Raw genomic sequence first — 21,413 nt, 5'->3', positions numbered from 1 at the left:
ATAAAAAAAACAATAATAATAATAATAATAAGATATATATATGAACCTGTTCTTCACTGATTCCAACAATGTCCATTGCTCTTCTGGTAGCAAGATATTCATGAGCATCACTTACGCCTTCAAGCTCAAATGATTTTGACTGATTTAAGTAATGGTATGACTGTGGACTTTCCAATTTAAACTTTTCTCTATCCTGCAAATTGAGAAAAAGTTTCTTTTTGAGTATCAACTATCAAGTCCTTGAATTTATGAATATGAGTTTAAAAGCAAATTTTTTAAATCCAAACTCATAGAAGAAGAAGATGAGGGTAGTTTAGTGATAGGAATCATGATCGTTGTCTATTTTGGGAGGGGGTCAAGTGCAAAACTTGCACTTGACCCCCTCCCAAAATATTTATGTTTAGGATGGCATTGCCATGGCTCCTGCTTATGCAGTGAGAGAGGGCTCGGCCCGGGAATCTATTGTAATCTTTCTTACATTTTCATTAATACTATCGTTCTTCCTTTTTATCCCTATTATCTTCTCTATACCCAATCTATAGCATATCAAAACCTATCATTTAGTCATTTAAATATGGATGTGAAGGCGACATCACTAGGCGTGTAAATAAACTGAGCGTTCAATGAACAGTTCATGAACCGTTTTGCGGAAAGTTCGTATATGTTCGTTTATTTTAATAAGCGGACAAACATGAACAAAACATTTTGTTCATTTACTTATATGAGCAAACATAAACACATGTTTCATTCATTTAGTTATGTTCCATGAGCGTTCGCTCATGAATGTTCGTTTACATTCCTTTCATTCCAATTGTTCGTTGCTTTCATTTATGTTCGTTAGTTTACGTTTGTTGGAGTTCATTTGTTTACATTCGTTGACATATTCATTTCATTTAAATATTTTTGGCCCATTGCAACTTAATTTGGTTTTCATAATTTATAGGCCCAACACATTGTTACCACATTACTTTTAACCAGGTTCGGCGCAATTCTGTTCGTTCAGTTATGTTCATTCGTTCGCGTCATGAACCGTTCGTTTTTGTTGACGAGCATACCCCATTCATTTAGTTGTTCGTGTTTGACCGTTTATTCGGTACGAGTTAAACAAACGAATGTGAAATGCTCCGTTCGTGTTCGTTCGGTTCATTGACAAGCCTACACGCCACTCATATATTAAAAGCTACCATTTATGTAACTAACTCATAAATACCTCAGGTGGTGCAGCACAAAGAAGATAAAAACAATGGTAGTTCCTTTTGGGATCCGATATCTGACAAACACGCGATCTTTCAAGCAGATAAGTTCTAATAGCCGCCCCCGATATCCTCCCACTTTTGTCAAACTGTATCTCAACAAATTTACCAAAACGACTATTTTCACCATAGCAAAGCCAACACAGTAAAAAAAAATTAGTCCCCTAGAAAAAAAAATCATAAATGTAGACACTTTAGAACAATAATATACCTCGAGTTATTGTTCCTCACAGTTTTTGCATTCCCAAATGCTTCTAGTACCGGATTTGACTGCAAATGAGTACACATTAATAATTCATAACAAAGAACTAGACTCAACATGCCAGGGGCAATAAAGTAAATTTATTCTTACTTCAAGAACTTGTTGCTCAACCGTGCGTCCTTCCACACCGCCTAAATGTGCAAGATATCTCATAAGCATCTTTGTTGTTTCGGTTTTACCAGCAATATTGAATTACTTTTTCCTTCATTAATCATCGCCCTAATATTAAAAAATAAACATTATTAGTTTCATAATATATTATGCAACATCTGCAAAAACATGGCTCCTTTATATTGTTCCATCATGTGTGTATCATTCTCTTTGAAACGGATTTATAGCGATTAGAATATTTCCGGTAAATGTCTAAAAAATCATAAAAGAAATATATTAACGAGAAATTTTTAAACGACAAATGAAATGTGAAATCTAAGTTCATATCTAGTTGCCAAATTTTGTAACACTCCCGGTTCATGTAAATATGAAAGACGTGTCATGTCATCTACACCTCCGGTATCTTTAGGGAACACTTTCGAGACATTCGTAACAATCTGCAGTCAAATTAGTTTTTGCAATATGGAAATAAAAAAATGTTAAAACTTACCGTTTTTCCCTTTGTGGTTTGTACTTGAAGCTCTTGCCCGTTGATTCGGGTCACTTCGCCATCGATCCATGCTAAAGCAGCATCTTCAACCCAAACGTGTGACCCCACAATAATATTAACTAGTGCCGCCTGCAAGTATTTATTTTGTCAACACAAATAAAAGAAATAAAATGTACACTCTAGAACTTGAAAGCAGTGAACTTAGTTACAATAAAGCAAACTAACTTTTTTATAAAATGTTATATACAACTAAGGGTGCAAACGAGCCGAGCTTTTCTGAGCTCAAGTCGAGCCCGAGCCTCAACTAAAGTGTGTTTAGTTATTGAGCCTGTGATCGACCCTTGAACAGAAAGTTAGTTTAGGTTTGTGAACCTTAACAAGCCTTGTACATTTTTTAAGTTGTGCCTCTTTTGCACTTATATGTATTAATTTCACACTGCACAACCGAGCCCATCCAAGCTTTGGCTCGCTTAAGGTACTACACGAGCTTGAGCCAAGCTTAGGCTTGTTTAAGATTTTTCTCAAAATATTTAGAAATAGTTAAAAACGTATATGTAAACTAACTAAAGCCGAGCTCAAGCTTGAAAAAACGAGTCATGAGCAGAGCTTGAGCTTTAGAAAAAGAGCTTGGGCTCTCGTAACTTCATAAGTCAATATGAGCTGAGCTCGTCTCGTTTACACCCCTACAATACATATAATGAGTTACAAAACCTAGATTGTGTTGATTACACATTTAACAAGTTTTCTACTTGCAGATTTTGCTCAATTATCCCCTCAAAGTAACCTTTAGAAACATCCACAGCATATAACAACAACCAATTTTTAACATACACCAGAATCCAAATTAATCCACAGAAAATACAATCTTCCAACTTAAAACTATCAGAAACCTAATACCATCAACAACTTCGAGATGACGAAGAAAACAAGATTCAAACATTTGGAAACCATTAATAGTTAAAAAAAGTTTCATAATTTTTTTAAGCATTAATAGTTAGAATAATAAGATGAAAATAAAATAACAGTATCAAGCAAACGGCGAGAAGAAGACACCATCGACAGCATAAGACGATGTCTAGTCACCATTCTAAACTAACCCGATATTCCCATTTAATGCAGTATTAAAAATAAGTCATGTAAACTGGAGACAAAAATTTTAATTCATTAAAAAATGCCAGAGTACTCAACTCGTTTTTAACGAGCAACAAACTCGAGAAATACAGATACCCTCCAATTTTTGTTGGTCGTTATGAAACTTGCAAAGTTTGAAATATGAAGTTATTGCAGTCATTTTCGTTCTATGACCATTTGATAAGTTGATACTCTTACACAATGCTGTCACACCCCACCCGATAGGTGGTGGGTCCCGGGCAGTTAGTGACCACATTGATATCAAACATAGGTTCTACAAATTTAAACCACCAAGTCATCTAGAGAACTTAGTCACAATATAATCGATACTTTTTGAAGAAGCGTGGGTCGACTTACTTGTATACGATCAACGTTCCTCGGGTACGAATGTGCTATATCACCGATGGTTTTCCGAGATACGAGTTCTTCCACCTACAAAACGAGCAGCACCGTGAGCTTACCCCTCAGAAAGGGACAGAGGGGTCCTCTTTGGGGTAACCCTCCGGTGTGAGAATAAGATATTGTAGGGGAGGATAATCAGAATGTGCAAATGAATAAAGGATTTAGAATATATTTTGTTGCCCTGGCCCCAACTGTGGAGGTGGTGTGGTATTTATAGTATTAGGGTTTCCAATGATTGGGCTCAGACCCAATTAGGGCCTTTTTGGCCTCCTCCTATTGCTTCGCGCCACGTGTACTTAGGACACCTGGTGCTTTTTCATTGATTATTCTTTGACCAAGGTATTTTACCTGACCCATGTGCCATCACGTGGTGGCACATGGGTTTTGCTGAGTTGTCCACCCTTCATTGGCAGCTGTCAACATCAGCACATTCTTTATTCCTTAAAAGATACCTTCTGGAAGGTTGTCTGATGAGTACAATCATGGTTGTCCTTATCCTGATTTGGATTAGACTAAGTTCTATAATTTCTTATGCTAAGTTCTATATTATGTGTTTGCAGTATTTATTACAACATGTATTTGTGAAATATATATGTTTTTATAGGTTTTTCATGTTTCTATGGTTTTACATTACATTTATTTGTGTATTTAAGTTACGTATGTAATAAATATCAAGCTGTCGTCCTAAAAATATATACTACAAATTATCTTGTTATTTAAAATTATATATGTTAAACGATTTCTATATTTCCACTCGTGTCGTATCAATAACCTAATAATAATAATAATAATAATAATAATAATAGATTAGAATCTTTGTTGAGAAAAATAATAAACCCCCAAATCAAATTGATTTTCGATCAAGCTTTCTTTCTTCCATTCTTACGCAATCCACCAATTTCACACGCAATTACCACTTCCAATTCCAACTTCATTCAGGTAAATTCAAATTCATCTCTTTTATCCTCTAATTGATCTTAATTTACTCCTGGGTTTTTCAAGATTCTGTCCAATTTGATCTTAATTCCACTTTTAGGGTTTCAGTTTCAAGAAACTAGGTCTTTAATTCATCCCAATTTGTTCAAGTTTTGATTTTTACAAATACCCAGATCAGAATTATATGTATGGTATCTAAATACTTGTGTTGATCAAGATCCATTGAGAATTTGTGTGTTTAGTGATAAAGGTTTATGCTTTTTAACCTAATTTGTGTTTTTGTGCTAAAGTTTGCCCCAATGCAGATGTATTTATTGGAAGATAATTAAGATATTTAAAGTCATCAAGTATTTTTATTATTATTATTATTATTATTTTGTGTAGTATATGTCTAACTAGGGCAGTAAACGAACCGGACGCCTGACGAACTGTTTGGCAGCAACTGGGAAGTTCGTTTATGTTTGTTTGTTTAATAAATGAGCTGACGTGAACAAAGGTCGTGTTCGTTCAACTGTGTTTGTGAACGTTCGATAATGTGTTCGTTTACTTTCGTGAATGTTTGTTTATGTTTGTTCGTTAAAGGTTTTTAATACTTTTAATGACTTTTCTAATCTTGTCATGTGGATTTAAGCATAATTTTTAACTATAAAGCATAAGTATATATGAGTATTATGTGATTAATTTATGCGTAAAATTTAACATATTATGTGATTAATTTATGCGTAAAATTTAACATATGAATGTTAAAAAAACACAAACACAAACTTGGCAGCCGGACTGAATCGTTGACAATGATCATTCTCGGTTAGCCTAATCAAATAAAAGGTTGTTCATGTTCCTTTGTGCTCGTTCGTGAACCGTTCACGAACAACTTCATTTACTTAATGAATGAAGACGGGCAAAAAAATTTTGTTTGGTAGCTGTTCTTGAACCGTTCGCCTGTATGATAAAAGCTTAATGGACGAACATGAACAAGGCCTGGTTCGGTTTGGTTGGTTCGTTTACAGCCCTATATCCATCTATGTATCTATCCTTGATACTGGTCATGCACAACTGTATTGACAGGGTTTACAAAACAGATAATGCGTACAAACTGGTGCAATGGGATCATCTGCTAAATTTGGGAAACGTGGGGCCCGCACAGCTGTGTTGATGGACAGGTCAGCAAGTTTTCGTGACAACATGGAAAATCCAATATTATCTTCACTTCCAAGTATGTCAAGAAGTACTGTAAATGTAAGTCAAGAGGATGTAACTAGTTTTTTACAATGCTTGCGGTTTGACCTAAAGTCAATGGCTGCTGAATACAAGTGTAATCGGTTTGGAGATTATAAACAACTTGCAAATGCTGCACTTTGTGCACCGGATGAGTCACCGTCTGGTTTGTTTAAAAGCAAGCTGCCTTTTTATTCCCCCGAGGATCTTAAACGACTTAAGGTCGGTCTTCGCGAGTCAACTATTAAAGCCAGGTAATTTTTAAAAAAAGTTTGTTTCTTTTCTTGTATAAGATTCAGTTCATAACAATCTTTCACTTTTCAGGGAGAGAGTGAAGGTTTTTAGTGATGTATTGTCGGTGATCAACAAATGTTTTCCAAGTATACCCTCGAGGAAACGATCTCGACCCGATGCTTTTTCTGGTAGCCAAACCTTTGAGCCGAAGGTTGAAGAGAGGGGTAAAAATGTCATTCCCAACAAACGAACCAGAACGTCTATGGTAGATCAAAGGGTTTGTATAATTGTATCTTATCCGTTAATCACATATTTAAAACTTAAATTGTGATCAAGACTATATCTTATTTAGAAAATATGCAATTCAGGGTCTGGATGGAACATTGCCAATGAAGAAAAAACGGACGGTTATGAAAGCCGACTGGTCACCGGGTACAAGCTCAGTGTTGGCGAAACCGGTGCATTCAAGGAGTCTTGCTGATTCAAGGTCTAGGTTAAATGATGAGTTCAGGTAATATGTTTTGTGATTGTTGGTTATACTTAACTTTGACTTTTTAGTTAAAAGTCAATATTTTGATGTAGGTCGGGAGCTGCAAATGGCAGTATGCGTTCTTCCATCCCGAGGCCCGAGCAGGATAACACAGCAGTTCTGCATGATAAACGAGATCAAACTACGACAAATGTCAGACCTTTTAACAAGTATGTGGCTCATTTCTACCATAACTTTTAGCCCAAAACTTGTTAAAATGACGAAAATGCCCTTAAAATTTTCGGGAAGACAAAACTTACCTTTGATGAGGTGTCAGCATATTCTAGGTTAAACTTGTATTTTCGATGAAGTTAAAAAGGCATTTTTGTCATTTTGCATGGTTATGGCCTGTATTGGTATCAATAAAACAAAAGACATACTTGGGTGGTGTACCAAATGCATGTTAAATGGCAAAAATGCCCTTACGAGTTTGAAAAGACAAAAGTACCTTTGGTGAATTGTCAACATGTTATAGGTTAAACCTATTGTATTTAGAAAACAATTGAGGTCATTTTTGTCATTATGCATGTTTTTAGCCAGTTTCGGTATTGATAAAAAACGGATACATAAATCGGGTGGCCTATAAAACAGTTTCAAAATCATGTTAATCAGGGTCAATGTTCGACAAGACTTCATTTCTGGTACCCCCTCATCGACCACTAAACCACAAGCAGTTGCATGCGGTCCAAGATCAGGGCCAAGTGGGGTCCCTAAGTTGACCCACGGTCAACCCGCAACCATTTCCAACGGGTCAACCCCTGGTCTTATTACCTCTACCAACCGTAAACGTGGACCATCAACACGGTCTCCATCTCCACCTGTGGCCCAGTGGGCTGACCGTAGGCCCCAAAAAATATCACGCACAGCTAGACGAACAAACCTTACTCCTCTTTTATCCACCAACAGCGAACTCCCGCCTTTAAATTACGGTGACATAAGTGAAAATGGTCGCGGGTTTGCAAAAAGATTTCCCGCCAATTCTCCTAAGCAATTTAAATCAAAAGGTGACCATAATAATGTTACATTATCAGAAAGTGAGGACTCGGGGGCTGCTGAAATCAGATCTCTTGGGAAGTCGGAAGAATTTGTAGATAAAGATAGAATCAATGGTCAAAAGAAGTCAACTTTAGTCGGGCCTGCCAGAAAAAATAAGTTTTTGAACGCGAAGCATCATAGAACCACAAGGGGTTTAGCCTCTGCACGATCCAACAAACAGCTTAGAAATGGCAGACTTGGTTCTGATAAGCCTGAAAGGTTTCACTTTCATGTCCTTTGTTACTTATAAAAGTTTAAAGTTTCATATAATAAATAATATTAATAAAACTCACATGTTGATGACGTGTTCACAGTAAAATAGGTCGTCCTGCCACACGAAAACTCACGGGCCGTCAAGCGTATACACGTCAAAAGCATTCTGACTTTACTGCTACTGACTTTTTTGGTATTGGAATTGTTGACTATTTAGTTATTGATTTTTAACCCTCTTTTAACCCATGGTTAACTAATATTTGCTTTCTTTAGATGATGGGCATTCAGAGCTTTTGGCTGCTGCTAATGCTGTTATGAATCCTGGTATTGTTCTGTTGTCTTTTTCGTTAATACTTCTCATTAGGATACTGTTTTATTTGGTTCTAATTGGTAGGTTTGTAAACGAACCGAAAGTTCAGTAAATTGTTCAGCTGGATGTTCTTTTACTTAATAAACGAACGAACATGAACAAAAAAATTGTGTTCATTTAGTTGAACATGAACACATGTCTCGTTCGTTCATTTATGTATGTGAATGTTCGTTCGTTTACGTTCATTTATGTTTGTTATTGTACGTTTGTTCGTTTATTTATTCATTTATGTGTTAGGCTCATTAAATTTGTCTAGGTTTATTAAATTAACGTATCACCGATTGCAATCTTGTCTGCTTTTATTAAATTTTTAGGCCCAACGGATTTATATTCGCGTTTACTTTTAATTGGTGTTCACTCTGTTACATTCGTTCATATATGTTCAGTTATATTCATTTGTTTACGTTCGTCTACGCTCGTTAACGAACATGAACACGCTCATTTTCTTAACGAATGAACATGATTAAGAAAAACGTGTTCGTTTAACTTTTCGTATCTGATCGTTTGTTCGGTTAAAGTTAAACGAGTTTTGTTTCATTCGGTTCATTTAGAAGCTTGCTAATTGGTGGATTGGTAATTGCAGCTTATGCATTTTCTAGCCCTTTTTGGAAGCAGATGGACCCACATTTTGGTTTTGTATCAGATTCAAGTGTGACATACTTAAAGCAAGAGGTGATGGTTCTTATTTAGACTCAGAAATTATATGTAAAAACATGTAACTAAGAAAAAGTTTGATTCTTTTACCATTTTGCAGGGAAACATAGGATCTACTGCTAACATCATAAACCCTAACTGTAATACAAATAATGGAACCGAAAGCGGTTGTGAATATTTAACATCAGGAACATCTCCATGGGGAATTACTCTATGTCAGAGGCTTCTTTCGGCCCTAATTTCAGAACACGATGATAATAATGATGCGTTAAACTATAATGCTTATGAGTCTGCTTTTGAGCCTGAAATCAGTGGAAGTTTTTCAAGCGGTTCTCGGTATCAATATGGGGACATGTCATCAATGGATGAAAGACTTCTCAGAGAAATTCATAGTCTTGGACTCTACCCAGAACATGTGGTAGGTGTATATATATATAGTATAGTAGGTTTTTATCCCCTGTATTACGGGGGCTGTTTACATTTTTCGTTTTTTAATATTTATGTTTTGGATTTTAATTTTTTTTATTGTAAGAAAGTTAATAATATACTTAGGGTTTGATGATGAAAGGGTTTCACAAATAAATGATATGTTATATCCTGGTTAAACGCTATTTGGATTTGGTCCCATGACCCGCTTATTTTTTTTACTATAAAATTGTTTCTTAATTATAAATAATATCTTTTTTTACAAAAAATCGGATATTAATTTTTGATATATCCCTATTTTGTAGGATTTTCATGTCAAATATTTGGTAAGATTGATATTTAATTTAATGAGATATTATAACCCGTTTAAGAGCTATCTGGGTTTGGTGAGACCCATACCTATGAATTCGGGTCAAATTCATGAGAAGCCTCTATTTACAAATAAAGCAATCTGGTGGCTTGAGATAATTTAGGGAGCAACCAGAGAGCTTTTAAAGGTTTCGTTTATATATATTATAGATATATGTATATATATGCATGTATGTATGTATGTGTGTGCACGTGCATAACACCCTAAGTTTTAAGCATACAATGCACATACATTAGTTTGTGTGTAGATTCTATTTCAAGTTGGTAAATTTTTGCTTCATTTTTGTACAGCCGGACTTGGTACACACCGGGGATGATGACATCAGCAAAGATATCAGTAAGCTGAAAGAAAAGCATTATCATCAGGTAGAAGTTTGTTTGACTTTTGACTGTGAATCTTTAAAGTAGTATTATGGTCAACTGTTCTAATATAGTTGATTAACAGGTTTCTAGGAAGAAAAGTTTACTCGATAAGCTTTTCAGGTCTACCGAGGAAACAATCGCGCTACAAGAGAAGTAAGTGATTCTTTTAATTGTATTCGTTTGGTAAAATTTTCGGTTCTTGATTGACTATTTGACTATGCATTATGATAATGTGAATCTTATTTGATCATTTTGCTTTTAGGGAATTTGAACGGCTTTCTCTTGAAAAGCTGACACGAATGGCTTATCAAAAATACATGGTATTATTATTAATGATATCATTCTCATAATATTATTGTATGCTTCTTAAAGTTTTGATTTTGATTCATGTTAAATCAATATTATGCAGAGTTGTTATAGTAAAAGTACAAGTAGCAAAATGGCGAAACAATCCGCTTTAGATTTTGTGAAACGGACACTAAACCGATGCCACGAATTTGAAACAACGGGCAAAAGTTGCTTTAACGAGCCCTTGTTTAAGGAAATATTCCACTCGGGATTGTCACACCAAAATCATACCGAAGATGATGATGTCTTCGATGGTCAACAATCTAGGAAAGTCAACGGAACTTTTATGCAAGATTTTACAGGTAATACATTAAAATGCTTAAAAAGTTAATCTTTTTTTGTTATTATGTGAGTTGACTATGTTGACCAACCAGGTACACAAGTAAGTGGTATGTTGACCAACCAAGACATAGTCAAAGATGATGTATGGTCAAGCAGGGGTAAGACTCGAGAGTTGTATCTTGATGATGTGGCTGCTGATGTGGCTTGTACATCTTCAGGGGCAGAAAGGGTAAATATAAATAGCATAAAAGGAAAAAGAAGCGAGCGGGACCCAAGAAACGGAGGTCCTAAAGCTGGCCGACCTGCAAAAGTCAAAGCAAAACAAAAACAGAAAACAACTGCATCAGTCAATGGCAGTCCTGGTAATTTCTCGGATCAACAAAGGGCAAAATCGTCTTTTGCTCCAATCCCGACTGCCAATGAAGAGGACGAGCCAATGTTATTGGAAAACTTTGAGGAACCGCTTGATTTGTCACATCTGCAACTACCTGAAATGGTTGACTTTGGTGGTCAAGGGGAAGATATCGGCTCATGGTTGAATATCGATGATGATGTTTTACACGATGACGGAGATGATTTTATGGGACTTGAAATTCCAATGGATGATTTAACAGACTTGAACATGATGGTTTAAACTTTAAAGCTTGTTATGATGTATAGTATACTCGCTTACAAGATGACACATGCCATATGAAGGTGACAAAACAGTTGGTAATTAGGGTTATGATTCTTTTCTCAAGAGAACAAAAAAGTTGAGATATGAGAGAAACTTAACAATTGTTTTAGATTTTTTTATGTGATTTTAAGGTAGTTTAATTAGGCTGTAAAAATCTTTTTTTTTTGGGTACTTAATATAGCCAGGTTGTTGCATAATATATTGTAGCAGTAATTGATTATGGCACAATGCCTTTTGTACATGTGAATTAAGTCTCTAATAATAATATTAATTCATTCATATTACTAGGCCATGAATATTTGATTTTGGTTCAGTTTTTGTCTTCAAGTCTTCTGTCCAGTTCAGTTACATTATTGTTCATAATTCAGGCATTACAACATTTAGAAACTTACATTAGCAAAATATAGTTTTATAATTTATCGGTTTTGATGCACTCGCTATAGTAAATGTAAGAGAAAACAAAAAAATATAGTTGTGGATCAACGAAAAAGGCATCGAAATGTGTTTGTTTCGTAGATTTTTATCATGTAACGTCCAAACTTGCGTTATCAAGCCCACGCGATGTTATGGGTACCGAACGAAAGATAAAACCCCAAAAAACATAGCATGTTTGATTAACTAGTTTTGTTACAAATGTTAATCCTGTGCATTGAACAAATAGTAGTCTAGTACTCTAGTTTGCAATACAAGTTGATGATGATATTATTGTTGTTGTAGACATTAAATCCTAAAGAACAAATATTACATCTTGTTGTATCAAAATAGAAAACACATGAACATATAACATATATATTTTTTTAAATAAATTTGAATTTGAGAAAGAGATTCTTACAAATATAGCCTGTTTTCCCTCAGTTTAACAATAGCATTGTTCTCAATAGAACTCGGTTAAAATTAAGTGCTATAACTTGGAAAATCATTTTTTTATCAGTGGTCCAAACCAAAAAGTTCAAGTGTTCATCTTGTAAAATCATTACCAGCGGTCCAAAACTTGAAAGATCAAGAATTTAAGAATGTTAGGAAGACAGGTTATTTTAAGTTCATGTGTTGCCATCCAATTTAATAAGTTTGGTGTCTATTGATGCCGGTGAAACTCGGCCAAAACCCAATGAGAATACCTGAAAGTCCGAAACCCGAAAAGTCTGGAATGGGGATGAGACGAGTAATTGGGTATGAGATCACTTTTTTAATTTTTTTCAAGAGCATTGGATTTGTTTATCAAATACAATATTTCATTTAATGAGTCAAATGGATTGAATTATAGATGGATAGTTTTTGATATTTTTATTGTTTGAATCTTCAAATAACAAATATCCTCAAGGTCATTTCTCTTTCTAATTATATTTACATTGCATATACACTATATATCAATACAAGTATACATCCCAGTGTTTGATTATTTCACTATCTTACAAAAAAAAAAAAAAACTACCTTCAACTATAACCAATACAGACATATTATTACTTTTTAAGTACTAACCATATTGATAGAAAACCTCGAAAGCAACTGCGGAATCCCTGCTATGATCGATCCATACGTCTGCCAACACATTCATTCTTTCACAAAACATTCAAAATGTGAAACAAATGTAACTTCCAATGATGCATACCTTGCGGTTTTCATGAAGCTGACACAGTGGAACGGCTAATAACTTGTAGTTTTTAGGCACGATGAAGTCCCGATTCGATGGCAATTTCACAAGGTAGAGTTTTGTGCAGTCCTGCATACACGAAAACGGAATGCATTATCATTGATCATGATCATGTGTATTAATGTAACAAAGAAATCCACCTTAGGGGCGTTCGGCGCATATGGGTAAGGTAGTGATTCAAAGTCGGATTTCCACCATGATCCAATGCATTCACTAACCTAAACAAATTAATTAAATCATTTATCGTTTTCAATATCGAATATGAAGAATTAAAGCATTACATATACCTCCCAGTTGGTTTGATTGTTGTCATCATCAGCAGATAATTTGCGCAAAAGCTTACGTTTTAAGCCATCGACATCTAGAAGGTTGCATAATTTGTAAACATTGAATCTACTGATTTACAGATAACTGGATATAATAAGTGACTTTCAAAACTCACCAGATTCACCCGGTCTTAAGCGGCCACCAGGAAGATTGTATATGCAGTTTTTCGATTGCAGCAGTAACACATGAGGATGCTTAAATAGTTCCACCTGAATAAGCATATTAGAAAATTAAACCTAAAAAGCGTAAGATGATTCCAAGACCATCCTCGTTAATCGAATGCAACTTCAGAAAAGCAGTTCTTAATCACAAACAACCATGATGATATGTTCAGATATAGACGATCATCTCCGAGTTTGTTAATTTGATAATGCGATTACCTCTGGTGCTAGACACAAACACGAAATGGTAACTAATCGTGTCTTTTTCTCTAAACACAAGCACGAACTTGTTTAGAAACAGGTTACAAGACATGACTTGTTTAAGGACCTTTTAGAAACACGATAAATATCACATATGTAGTAAAACAAAAGTTATCAAAAATCCATAAAAGTCTAAAACCAAATCATAACATCCACTAAATAGCACATATATTTTATTATCTTTTTAAATAAAAACTATAAATAGGTTTACACATATCATTAATTGGTTAACAAGTGTCTAACCTGTTCAAACACGAATTTAAACATGTGTTAAACACGTCTACCTGTTTAAGACACAAAACCTGTTAATCCCAACCCAAACCTATTCGACTCCATGTCATTTCGTGTTGTGTTAACAGGTTCAAGTCTAGAGTATCTTTTAACTTTGAGCTTGCAAAAAACCGAAAAAACTTATCCGAAAACCCAAAAAAAAAAAAAAAAAAAAAACGAACGTTTGGTTTTATCTTTTATGTTTTTGTAAAAACCGAACTAAAGGTTCGGGTTCGGTTTTTTGCATGTGTGAACCCTCGGGTGGGCAAAAGTGAAATTGCACTAATTTTGACGTTATTTTACTAATCTCGTGAAAATAACGTTAAAAGTGGTGGAAGGTTAATCAGGCATCATGTGGTGGCGTTGATAGCCGAAAGACAAGGGTACATGCACCAGTCGGCCGGTGTCCCGGTGGTTGAGTGTTATGTGCCTTATGTCCAAGGCTTAATGCAAAACTACTATCGAGCCGGGGGTCTTACCGGAAGCAGCCTCTCTATTCCTACGGGGTAGAGGTAAGGCTGTCTACATCTTACCCTCCTCATACCCTACCATAGCTTTGCTATTGGTGAGATATACTGAGTACGATGATGATGGAATAAAAACCGAAAAAACCGAACCGAACTAAATTTTCTAGATTTTTATATTTTTATTTTAAGTAATTTATACGAGTTTAATAAATATGCAACTCAACTACTTCTGGCCAAATGCATAATAGCCGTCTAGTTGTTAACAACTAATATAATTATTTATACCTACATTCATTATTTTCCTCCAACTAACTTTCTTCTCGGCCTAAAAAACTGAAACCGAACGATTTCAAAAAAGTACGCACCAAAATCACTGCCTCTACACAAATCCTCATTCCACGAGCATCATAACTACAAAACGAACAGACATATATATATATATATATATAATAAATTCATTCAATCGATGATTCAAATTCAACACAAGCTGTTGCATCACCTACTTGGATTTCAATCGCAGCGTACGTTCAGCTGCCGGTTCGTCCTTTAACGCAGCAGGTGGTTTTGAACCGAAGTAATAGCCGCTGAGAGGATAGATATCCACAATTAGATCGTTTAATTCACTAGTATTCATTGTCGGCATTTGATTAGCAGGTGATTGTGGCTTGGTGATGTGTTATATATATATATATATAGTGTGTGTGTGTTTGTGGCGTGTAGGGGATGGACACGTGGCAAGTGGAGAGAGGGTGGATGGTGGACGGTTGTTGAATGTTGAAGACGGTTCTAGTTAGTAGTTACACATGAAAACGACGTCGCTCGGAGTAGTCAAAGGAATAACTAGTAAACATTTGAAAAGGTTGTTGATTAAAACCAATTCACACTACAATAACCTACCGTTATAATCCTTAGTTAATTTTTTGCAACATCTTAACAGTTATAATCCTTAGTTAATTTTTTGCAACATCTTAACGGTGTTAATAGCTCATAACAACCTCTTAACTAGGGCTGAGCACAGTTTAATTTGGTTTGGTTTTTAGATAAAATCGAAATCGAAACCGAAACTGAAGTCCTTGGTTTTTTTAATATACAAACCATTCGGTTTCGGTTCGGTTATAGTCGGGTTTTTTCCAATTATGTGTAGACATTGCAAAAAATTTTAAAAATGAAGATGACGACTTTACACTCTGTTCCCGAGTTTCATTTAACAAGTGAAAAGAAAGGAAAGGAAACTATGAGGGGAAAAGAAAGGAAATGAAATGAAAATTGTGATTTCATTTTGTGTTCTTGAGTTTAAATGAAAGGAAAGGAAATTAAACATTTCATGTGTTCCCGAGATGGATGGAAAAGAAAAGAAAGTTGCATTTTTACTATTATACCCTTTATAGAGAAAATTAAATAAAAACACCCCAACATGCCAAATCGCGAACCAAACCATTGGTAACGGTTTTTTTTGGTTTTTGCAAACCAAAACTAGACCGTAGAATTCTTAAACCGAACCAAACCAAACCAAACCGTTAACGGTTTGGTCCGGTTTAATTTCATGGTTTGGGCTCGTTTGGCGTTTTATACCAGATGTCCAAAATGACATACAATATGCATACAAATAAAGTTGTCTATAATTTCCAGATTTTAACAAGATGTCAAAATTAGCTGCACTACTGCACTAGTATGGGCCACAATTAGCTGCACTACTGCACTAGTATCACAAGAAACAGAAATTACAAGTATGTGCTTGTTAACATTAATTTCTTGATTTCAAAGTTAAAGAAATTACAGTATGGCATGTGAAAGTCCCTGTATGATACATTTGACTTCAAAAGCTTGACTTCAAAACAGAACATGTTCCTTTTATGGTTTTGTGTACATTATGACATATTATATGGCATGTGAAATTACAGTATGGCATGTGAAGGTCCCCTGTATGATACATTCTACATTTAGCAAACACATTCTACTGGTTTTGTGTAATAAAAATGTGCTAACTCTGTATTTTGTTCATAGATAAACAATGTCATTATCTATAATGTCAAAAACCGACTACACCATCAACCCAAAAAACATAGCAAAGCCAAGAATCAATAAATGCATAAAAGTAATCACTTCACCATAACCAAAAGATAATTGTTCACAAGATCCATAACAACTTACAATGTCATCTTTGCCTGAATAACAAAAAAAAAAAAAAACACATGGCATCTAAAGATGACAACTAATAACATCATCAAATACATAACCAATATCTACTACCGGTGCCATCTTTGCCTGAATTACCAAAAAAACACACGGCATCTAAAGATGTCACCAAATCCTAAGCTTGCTTACTTACCATCCTTCATCATACCTTTTAGTATACACATGCGCATCTGAAGAGGACAACTAAATAACATCCTTGCTTTTGCTTGATTATTAGCTAAATAAATTTTAGCGTCCGGTATTTCATTAGGTTCCAAACCCATTGGCTCCAATTCGTTACAAATTTCCTCATCTTTAAACTCACGATGATAAGCTCGATCAAATATTTCGTTCGTTTCTGCCAATATTTTATTACCTTCTGAAATAGCATTAGCCACATTGTCAAGGCAATTCACAAGCTTCGAGTTAAACGCTTCAGCTTAATCTTCTTGTTCTAGTTTTCTTTTTTTTACTTTTACATTTTTTTGCATTTGAAGATGGCTTGGGTGGAGAAACCACAGAATCTAACACTTGAATATCATCATCAAAGTTGCATTGGTTCTCTAGAGTCACTTCTTTGGAAGCTAGTAAGTCATCCAATTTAGAAATTGTTTCTACTTTAATGTTGTCATTTTTCAGCAATCGAGCATTTCGTTCTTTAGCGGTTTCAGCATGTGCACCGGATGCCCTATCCCTTCCAAACAGTTCTAGCATTTCATTGTAGTTTGACACTTTTTTCGTCTTCAACATTATAGCGTCAGGCTTTGACTGTTTACATAATAAAGATAATTAGTATTATTATAATCGGTTAAGTAATTGTTTAAGAAAAGAGCTAGAACGCTTACAGCTATTAATTTAGCCCAAACTTCGTCCTCAGTCTCAATTAGTTGAGCCTCATAATTCCATGAAAAACCACTCAATGAAGTTCCTTGAAACATATCATACCATTGAGAAAAATGGCCTTTCAATGTTTTTAAACGATGCATCAAATGATTTTTGGTAAAATGCATTTGAAGCTTTGTAGTAGCTCCTCAATCATATTAGTGTATGCTTGTGAGGTGAATGTTCCGTTTATCCTATTACCCTTGTCTTTTTGTGTTATCATCGCTTGAACGAATGCATCATCCATCATCTCTGTCCATTTGAAGTATTCCTTCTTACCAATGTTTCTAATGCCTTCTTGTTTGCTCATGATAACTTCCTACATTATAACAAAAATAAAATGATACATTGCTTAAAAAATTGAACTGCGAATGCTAAATATCATAACTATGATATATAAAAATACTAAATAACGTCAATAATTTCAAACACCAATGCTCATTTAGCGGTTAACGTGATAATAGGGGCGTATATGAGCTCGACTTGAGCTCGGCCGATTCGAGTTACTCTTTTAAAGCTCGAGCTCGGCTCGTTTTGACTCACGAGAGGTAGAGCTTGTGCTTGGCCGATTCGAGTTACTCTTTTAAAGCTCGAGCTCGGCTTGTGAGTTGTTTTTTCGAGCTCGGGTTCGGCTTGTTTATTATCTATTAATCAATTTATATAAGTTTTTAATTATTTATATACACTTTAAAAAAAATTCCGTAACAAATTTGATCAATAGAAAGTATGTATATGCAACAAATAAAGATTCGAAGTTGGTTTGGTGCATAACATTATTACCAGTTGCTTCAAAATTCTTTTAGCAAGCTTAATTATTAACTCAACACAAGAGAAACCATTACTAACTCAGACTAATACAATCGAATAACATGTAAAAATCAAAACAAAGTGTTATAAAGCAAATGATAATACCTGATTAGGAAAGGGTTGCTTGGGGTGTTGAGAAGAAGACATGGTGACGGCAGCTTAGGTTTAGAAACATGAAACAAATATATAACCTATTACCTAATACAAAAAGAAAAAGAAGAGGATAAGATGGTAATTTTAACCTAAAAAAAATCTGATCCTTCCTTATTTCTTTCACTTTCTTTTTCTTTCCATTACTAAATGAGGCTCTGGAACAGACCCTTAAGCCTGTAAAAATGTATTTGAATACCACAAATACATTAAATACAAAAACCAAAAATGCACGTATTATGTGGAATCATATGAATAAAAAGTTGCTAGAGTAATAGAATTTAAAATTCAACAACGTTCTTAATAAAAAAACATTAAAAGTTTAGTCATAATCTTCATTCATCATCCTGTTCATCTTCAAAGTTTAGTCTCAGTCTTCATAATCTTCATCACCATCAATCGGTTCGTTTTTTTTATGGTTTTTTAAAAATGGAAAACCGAACCGAAACTGAAAATTCGGTTTTTCAAAAATACAAAAAATTAACCTTTGGTTAATGATTCGGTTCGATTTTTTCGGTTAATTCGGTTTCGATTCGGTTAATTCGGTTTTCTGCTCACCCCTACTCTTAACCATTTATACTTAAGGCTATCTCTTAAGCATTAAGAATTCAAAATCAATCAATATTTACGGTATATGATCATGGACCAAAAGTGTTATAGAATTTATATCACATACCATAATTAGTAAAAAATCTTTTCTATATCGAAATAATTAAAAGGGATAAATTATACGAACAAAAACCGTAATTCCAATGAATTATTTAACAGACTTGAATATGATGGTTTAAACTTTAAAGCTTGTTATAACGTATAGCATATACTCGCTTACAAGCTGACACGTTTCTAAACAGTTGGTAATTAGGGTTGCGATTCTTTTCTCAAAGAGAAAAAAAAAAGTTAAGATTTGAGAGAATTTAACAATTGTTTTAGATTTTGTTATATATTTATATTTATAATTATAATATTCCTTCAATAATTTAAGGGTCCTGCTAGGGACACCCTAGCTCACCATCCTATATGCCGCGTATAGGGCTATACGCGGCGTATTAAGGTACGATTTGACGTATTAGCCTGGCTCTGTCATAGGGTTGTCGGTCGTACGGGCTATACGCCGCGTATAGCTCTATACGCGACGTATTGTATTTTGTATATTATTGGAGCCCGGCTCCCTCCCCTCCCTCTCCACAATTTCTTTTTTCCCTTTTTTTTTCTTAACCCTCACCCTCTTCATTCAACCAACACCAACAACCATATATGTTTCCGGAGTCGGACGAAGAGATGCCGGACGACTAACGGTCAGTCGGAGTTAAACCATGTATGTTTCCGGAATCGGACAGGAGATGCCGGACGACGCTAACGGTCAGTCGGAGTTAAACCAGGTTTCGTTTTATCTTTATTTTTTACATGTTAGGACATAGTTGTGACATTCGTCAGTTTTTCGATTCGTTTTCTTATTTGTAAACCCGACCCGTTGGGTCGTTTCGATGTATTAAATATTTTAATAAAGAGATTCTCGACATTTAATATTCATTATTCGATGTTCGTTGTCATTCAAGTATTTATAAATTCCCGAGCCTTAAAGTAATCAAGCCGTACGGGTTAAACACGTAAAACCGAAAACTATTTAATTTAATTATAAAGTTTAGGGGTTAAAAATGTAAATTTGAAAACTTTATTTAACTTAAAAGATATTTATATTATCATTTAAAGGTTCTTTAAACTTCAGGGACTAATAGTGTAACATTTTTAATTCAATTTATATTAAAATAAAACCCTACCCGCCTCCCTCCCCGTTACCCGTTTTTCCGGCGAACCTCCGGTGGCTGGAATCGGCGCCGGAGGTAGCCGAAAACTTTTTCTAACGCGTTTTAAACCCGGGAAAATATACCAAAACGATTCTCCGTCAATATTAAACACTAACCGACTAATTAATCGTGATTTCCTTGCCGTAAAACACCCCGTAATCGACGCCGGATTTCACGGAATCACCATTAACGAATTAAACGCGTAGACGCTCCTTCCACTAGTATAAATAGGTGCCTAAACCTCTAAACAACTCGCCCATTCTCTCAATCCCCCTCTAATACACAGATTTCTCTGTAATTGGGAGCTTCTTTATTATTATTTTTTTCCGGCAACCGGGTTTCGATCAAAACAAAATATTATAAGGTAATTAATATATGCTTGTTAATGTCGTTTAACCTATAATCAATAACCCTAAACTAATTTGAACAAACATAGAACAGAAACCCCAATTGAATTATTAGGGTTTATATTCTTCATGTGAAGAAGATGAACCTAAAGTATTATATATGTATAATGATTTTTAACTCTTAAACGAATATCCTTCTAGTTCAACTGATTAAACTCATTTCCTCGCAACCATGAGACCCGGGTTCGAAACCCGGGTCATTTTCATTTTTTTGGTTTAATAATCTAACCCGGGTCATTTTCATTTTTTTGGTTTAATAATCTGGCCCTGTTAATATTATTATTAATAAAATTCTTTTGAAACAGCCATTATATTTAAATATTAAGAACTAAACCATAAACGAATATGCAGTCTAGAACAGCTGGTTGAAAACAAGGATTATAACCCCAAGACCCGGGTTCGAAACCCGGGTCAATCATGTTTTTTTTTTGTATTAATTAAATTCAGTTTATTAATATTAATTAATTCTTAATCAATTAAAAATCATAAATAAATCATAAAAGTCTTTTTAAATTAAATAAAAATTACGTAAATTAACTATAAAATATAACTCACCATCTCACCCTTAAAAACCAAGTTTCTCGTTTTCATAAGCCGCTATTAAAAATCATTTAATAAACGTAAAGTAAACTTTAAATTCCTAAAAATCGTTTTGTCAAGACAATAATCATATTTTCGACTTGTAATCGATAGTTCAAGCATTTCGGAAGTATAAACTCCATATTCTCGCCGTTAAGCTATTTATATTTT

At 34.6% G+C, this 21,413-nt stretch overlaps 2 protein-coding genes, 1 long non-coding RNA gene and 1 pseudogene across 3 annotated transcripts; 1 reads left to right on the top strand and 3 right to left on the bottom strand.

Annotated features, from left to right (window-relative positions):
• Positions 1–55: 55 nt before the first annotated feature.
• Positions 56–1,529, bottom strand: LOC143565881 (uncharacterized). The gene is made up of 3 exons (XR_013141151.1): positions 1,465–1,529; positions 1,211–1,370; positions 56–193 (listed from the first exon to the last, which is right to left on the bottom strand). It is a non-coding gene; the product is annotated as an uncharacterized LOC143565881 (long non-coding RNA).
• A 4,125-nt stretch (positions 1,530–5,654) lies between these two features.
• LOC143565890 (uncharacterized) lies at positions 5,655–11,257 on the top strand. Its single transcript, XM_077052727.1, has 14 exons — positions 5,655–6,054; positions 6,125–6,311; positions 6,403–6,545; positions 6,617–6,733; positions 7,176–7,817; positions 7,913–8,004; positions 8,085–8,135; positions 8,765–8,853; positions 8,936–9,253; positions 9,922–9,996; positions 10,076–10,146; positions 10,256–10,313; positions 10,403–10,643; positions 10,716–11,257. Exons 1-14 carry the CDS (start codon positions 5,687–5,689, stop codon positions 11,255–11,257), a joined length of 2,994 nt encoding a protein of 997 aa, XP_076908842.1. The 5' UTR covers positions 5,655–5,686.
• Positions 11,258–12,668: 1,411 nt separating this feature from the next.
• LOC143565889 (pre-mRNA cleavage factor Im 25 kDa subunit 1-like) lies at positions 12,669–15,071 on the bottom strand. Its single transcript, XM_077052726.1, has 7 exons — positions 14,941–15,071; positions 14,803–14,848; positions 13,394–13,487; positions 13,239–13,312; positions 13,092–13,169; positions 12,910–13,020; positions 12,669–12,839 (listed from the first exon to the last, which is right to left on the bottom strand). Exons 1-7 carry the CDS (start codon positions 15,069–15,071, stop codon positions 12,768–12,770), a joined length of 606 nt encoding a protein of 201 aa, XP_076908841.1. The 3' UTR covers positions 12,669–12,767.
• A 1,687-nt stretch (positions 15,072–16,758) lies between these two features.
• LOC143565888 (uncharacterized) lies at positions 16,759–18,448 on the bottom strand (annotated as a pseudogene).
• Positions 18,449–21,413: the final 2,965 nt, after the last annotated feature.

Source organism: Bidens hawaiensis, unplaced genomic scaffold (assembly GCF_021521415.1).
Source record: "Bidens hawaiensis isolate Kalapana, Puna unplaced genomic scaffold, B.hawaiensis_p1.1 tig00022575_1, whole genome shotgun sequence".
Lineage (NCBI taxonomy): Eukaryota > Viridiplantae > Streptophyta > Magnoliopsida > Asterales > Asteraceae > Bidens > Bidens hawaiensis.
The sequence above is the reverse complement of the archived record's forward strand: the minus strand, read 5'-3'. Positions and strand labels throughout refer to the sequence as shown.

Coding starts and splice junctions, on each gene's coding strand:
- LOC143565890 (XM_077052727.1), top strand. CDS start 5,687: ATGGGATCATCTGCTAAATTTGGGAAACGTGGGGCCCGCACAGCTGTG. Junction 6,312..6,402: donor CGTCTATGGTAGATCAAAGG/GTTTGTATAATT, acceptor TATGCAATTCAG/GGTCTGGATGGAACATTGCC. Junction 8,136..8,764: donor TAATGCTGTTATGAATCCTG/GTATTGTTCTGT, acceptor TGGTAATTGCAG/CTTATGCATTTTCTAGCCCT.
- LOC143565889 (XM_077052726.1), bottom strand. CDS start 15,071: ATGAATACTAGTGAATTAAACGATCTAATTGTGGATATCTATCCTCTC. Junction 13,488..14,802: donor GTGTAGAGGCAGTGATTTTG/GTGCGTACTTTT, acceptor ATGCTTATTCAG/GTGGAACTATTTAAGCATCC. Junction 13,021..13,091: donor ATGCGCCGAACGCCCCTAAG/GTGGATTTCTTT, acceptor TCGTGTATGCAG/GACTGCACAAAACTCTACCT.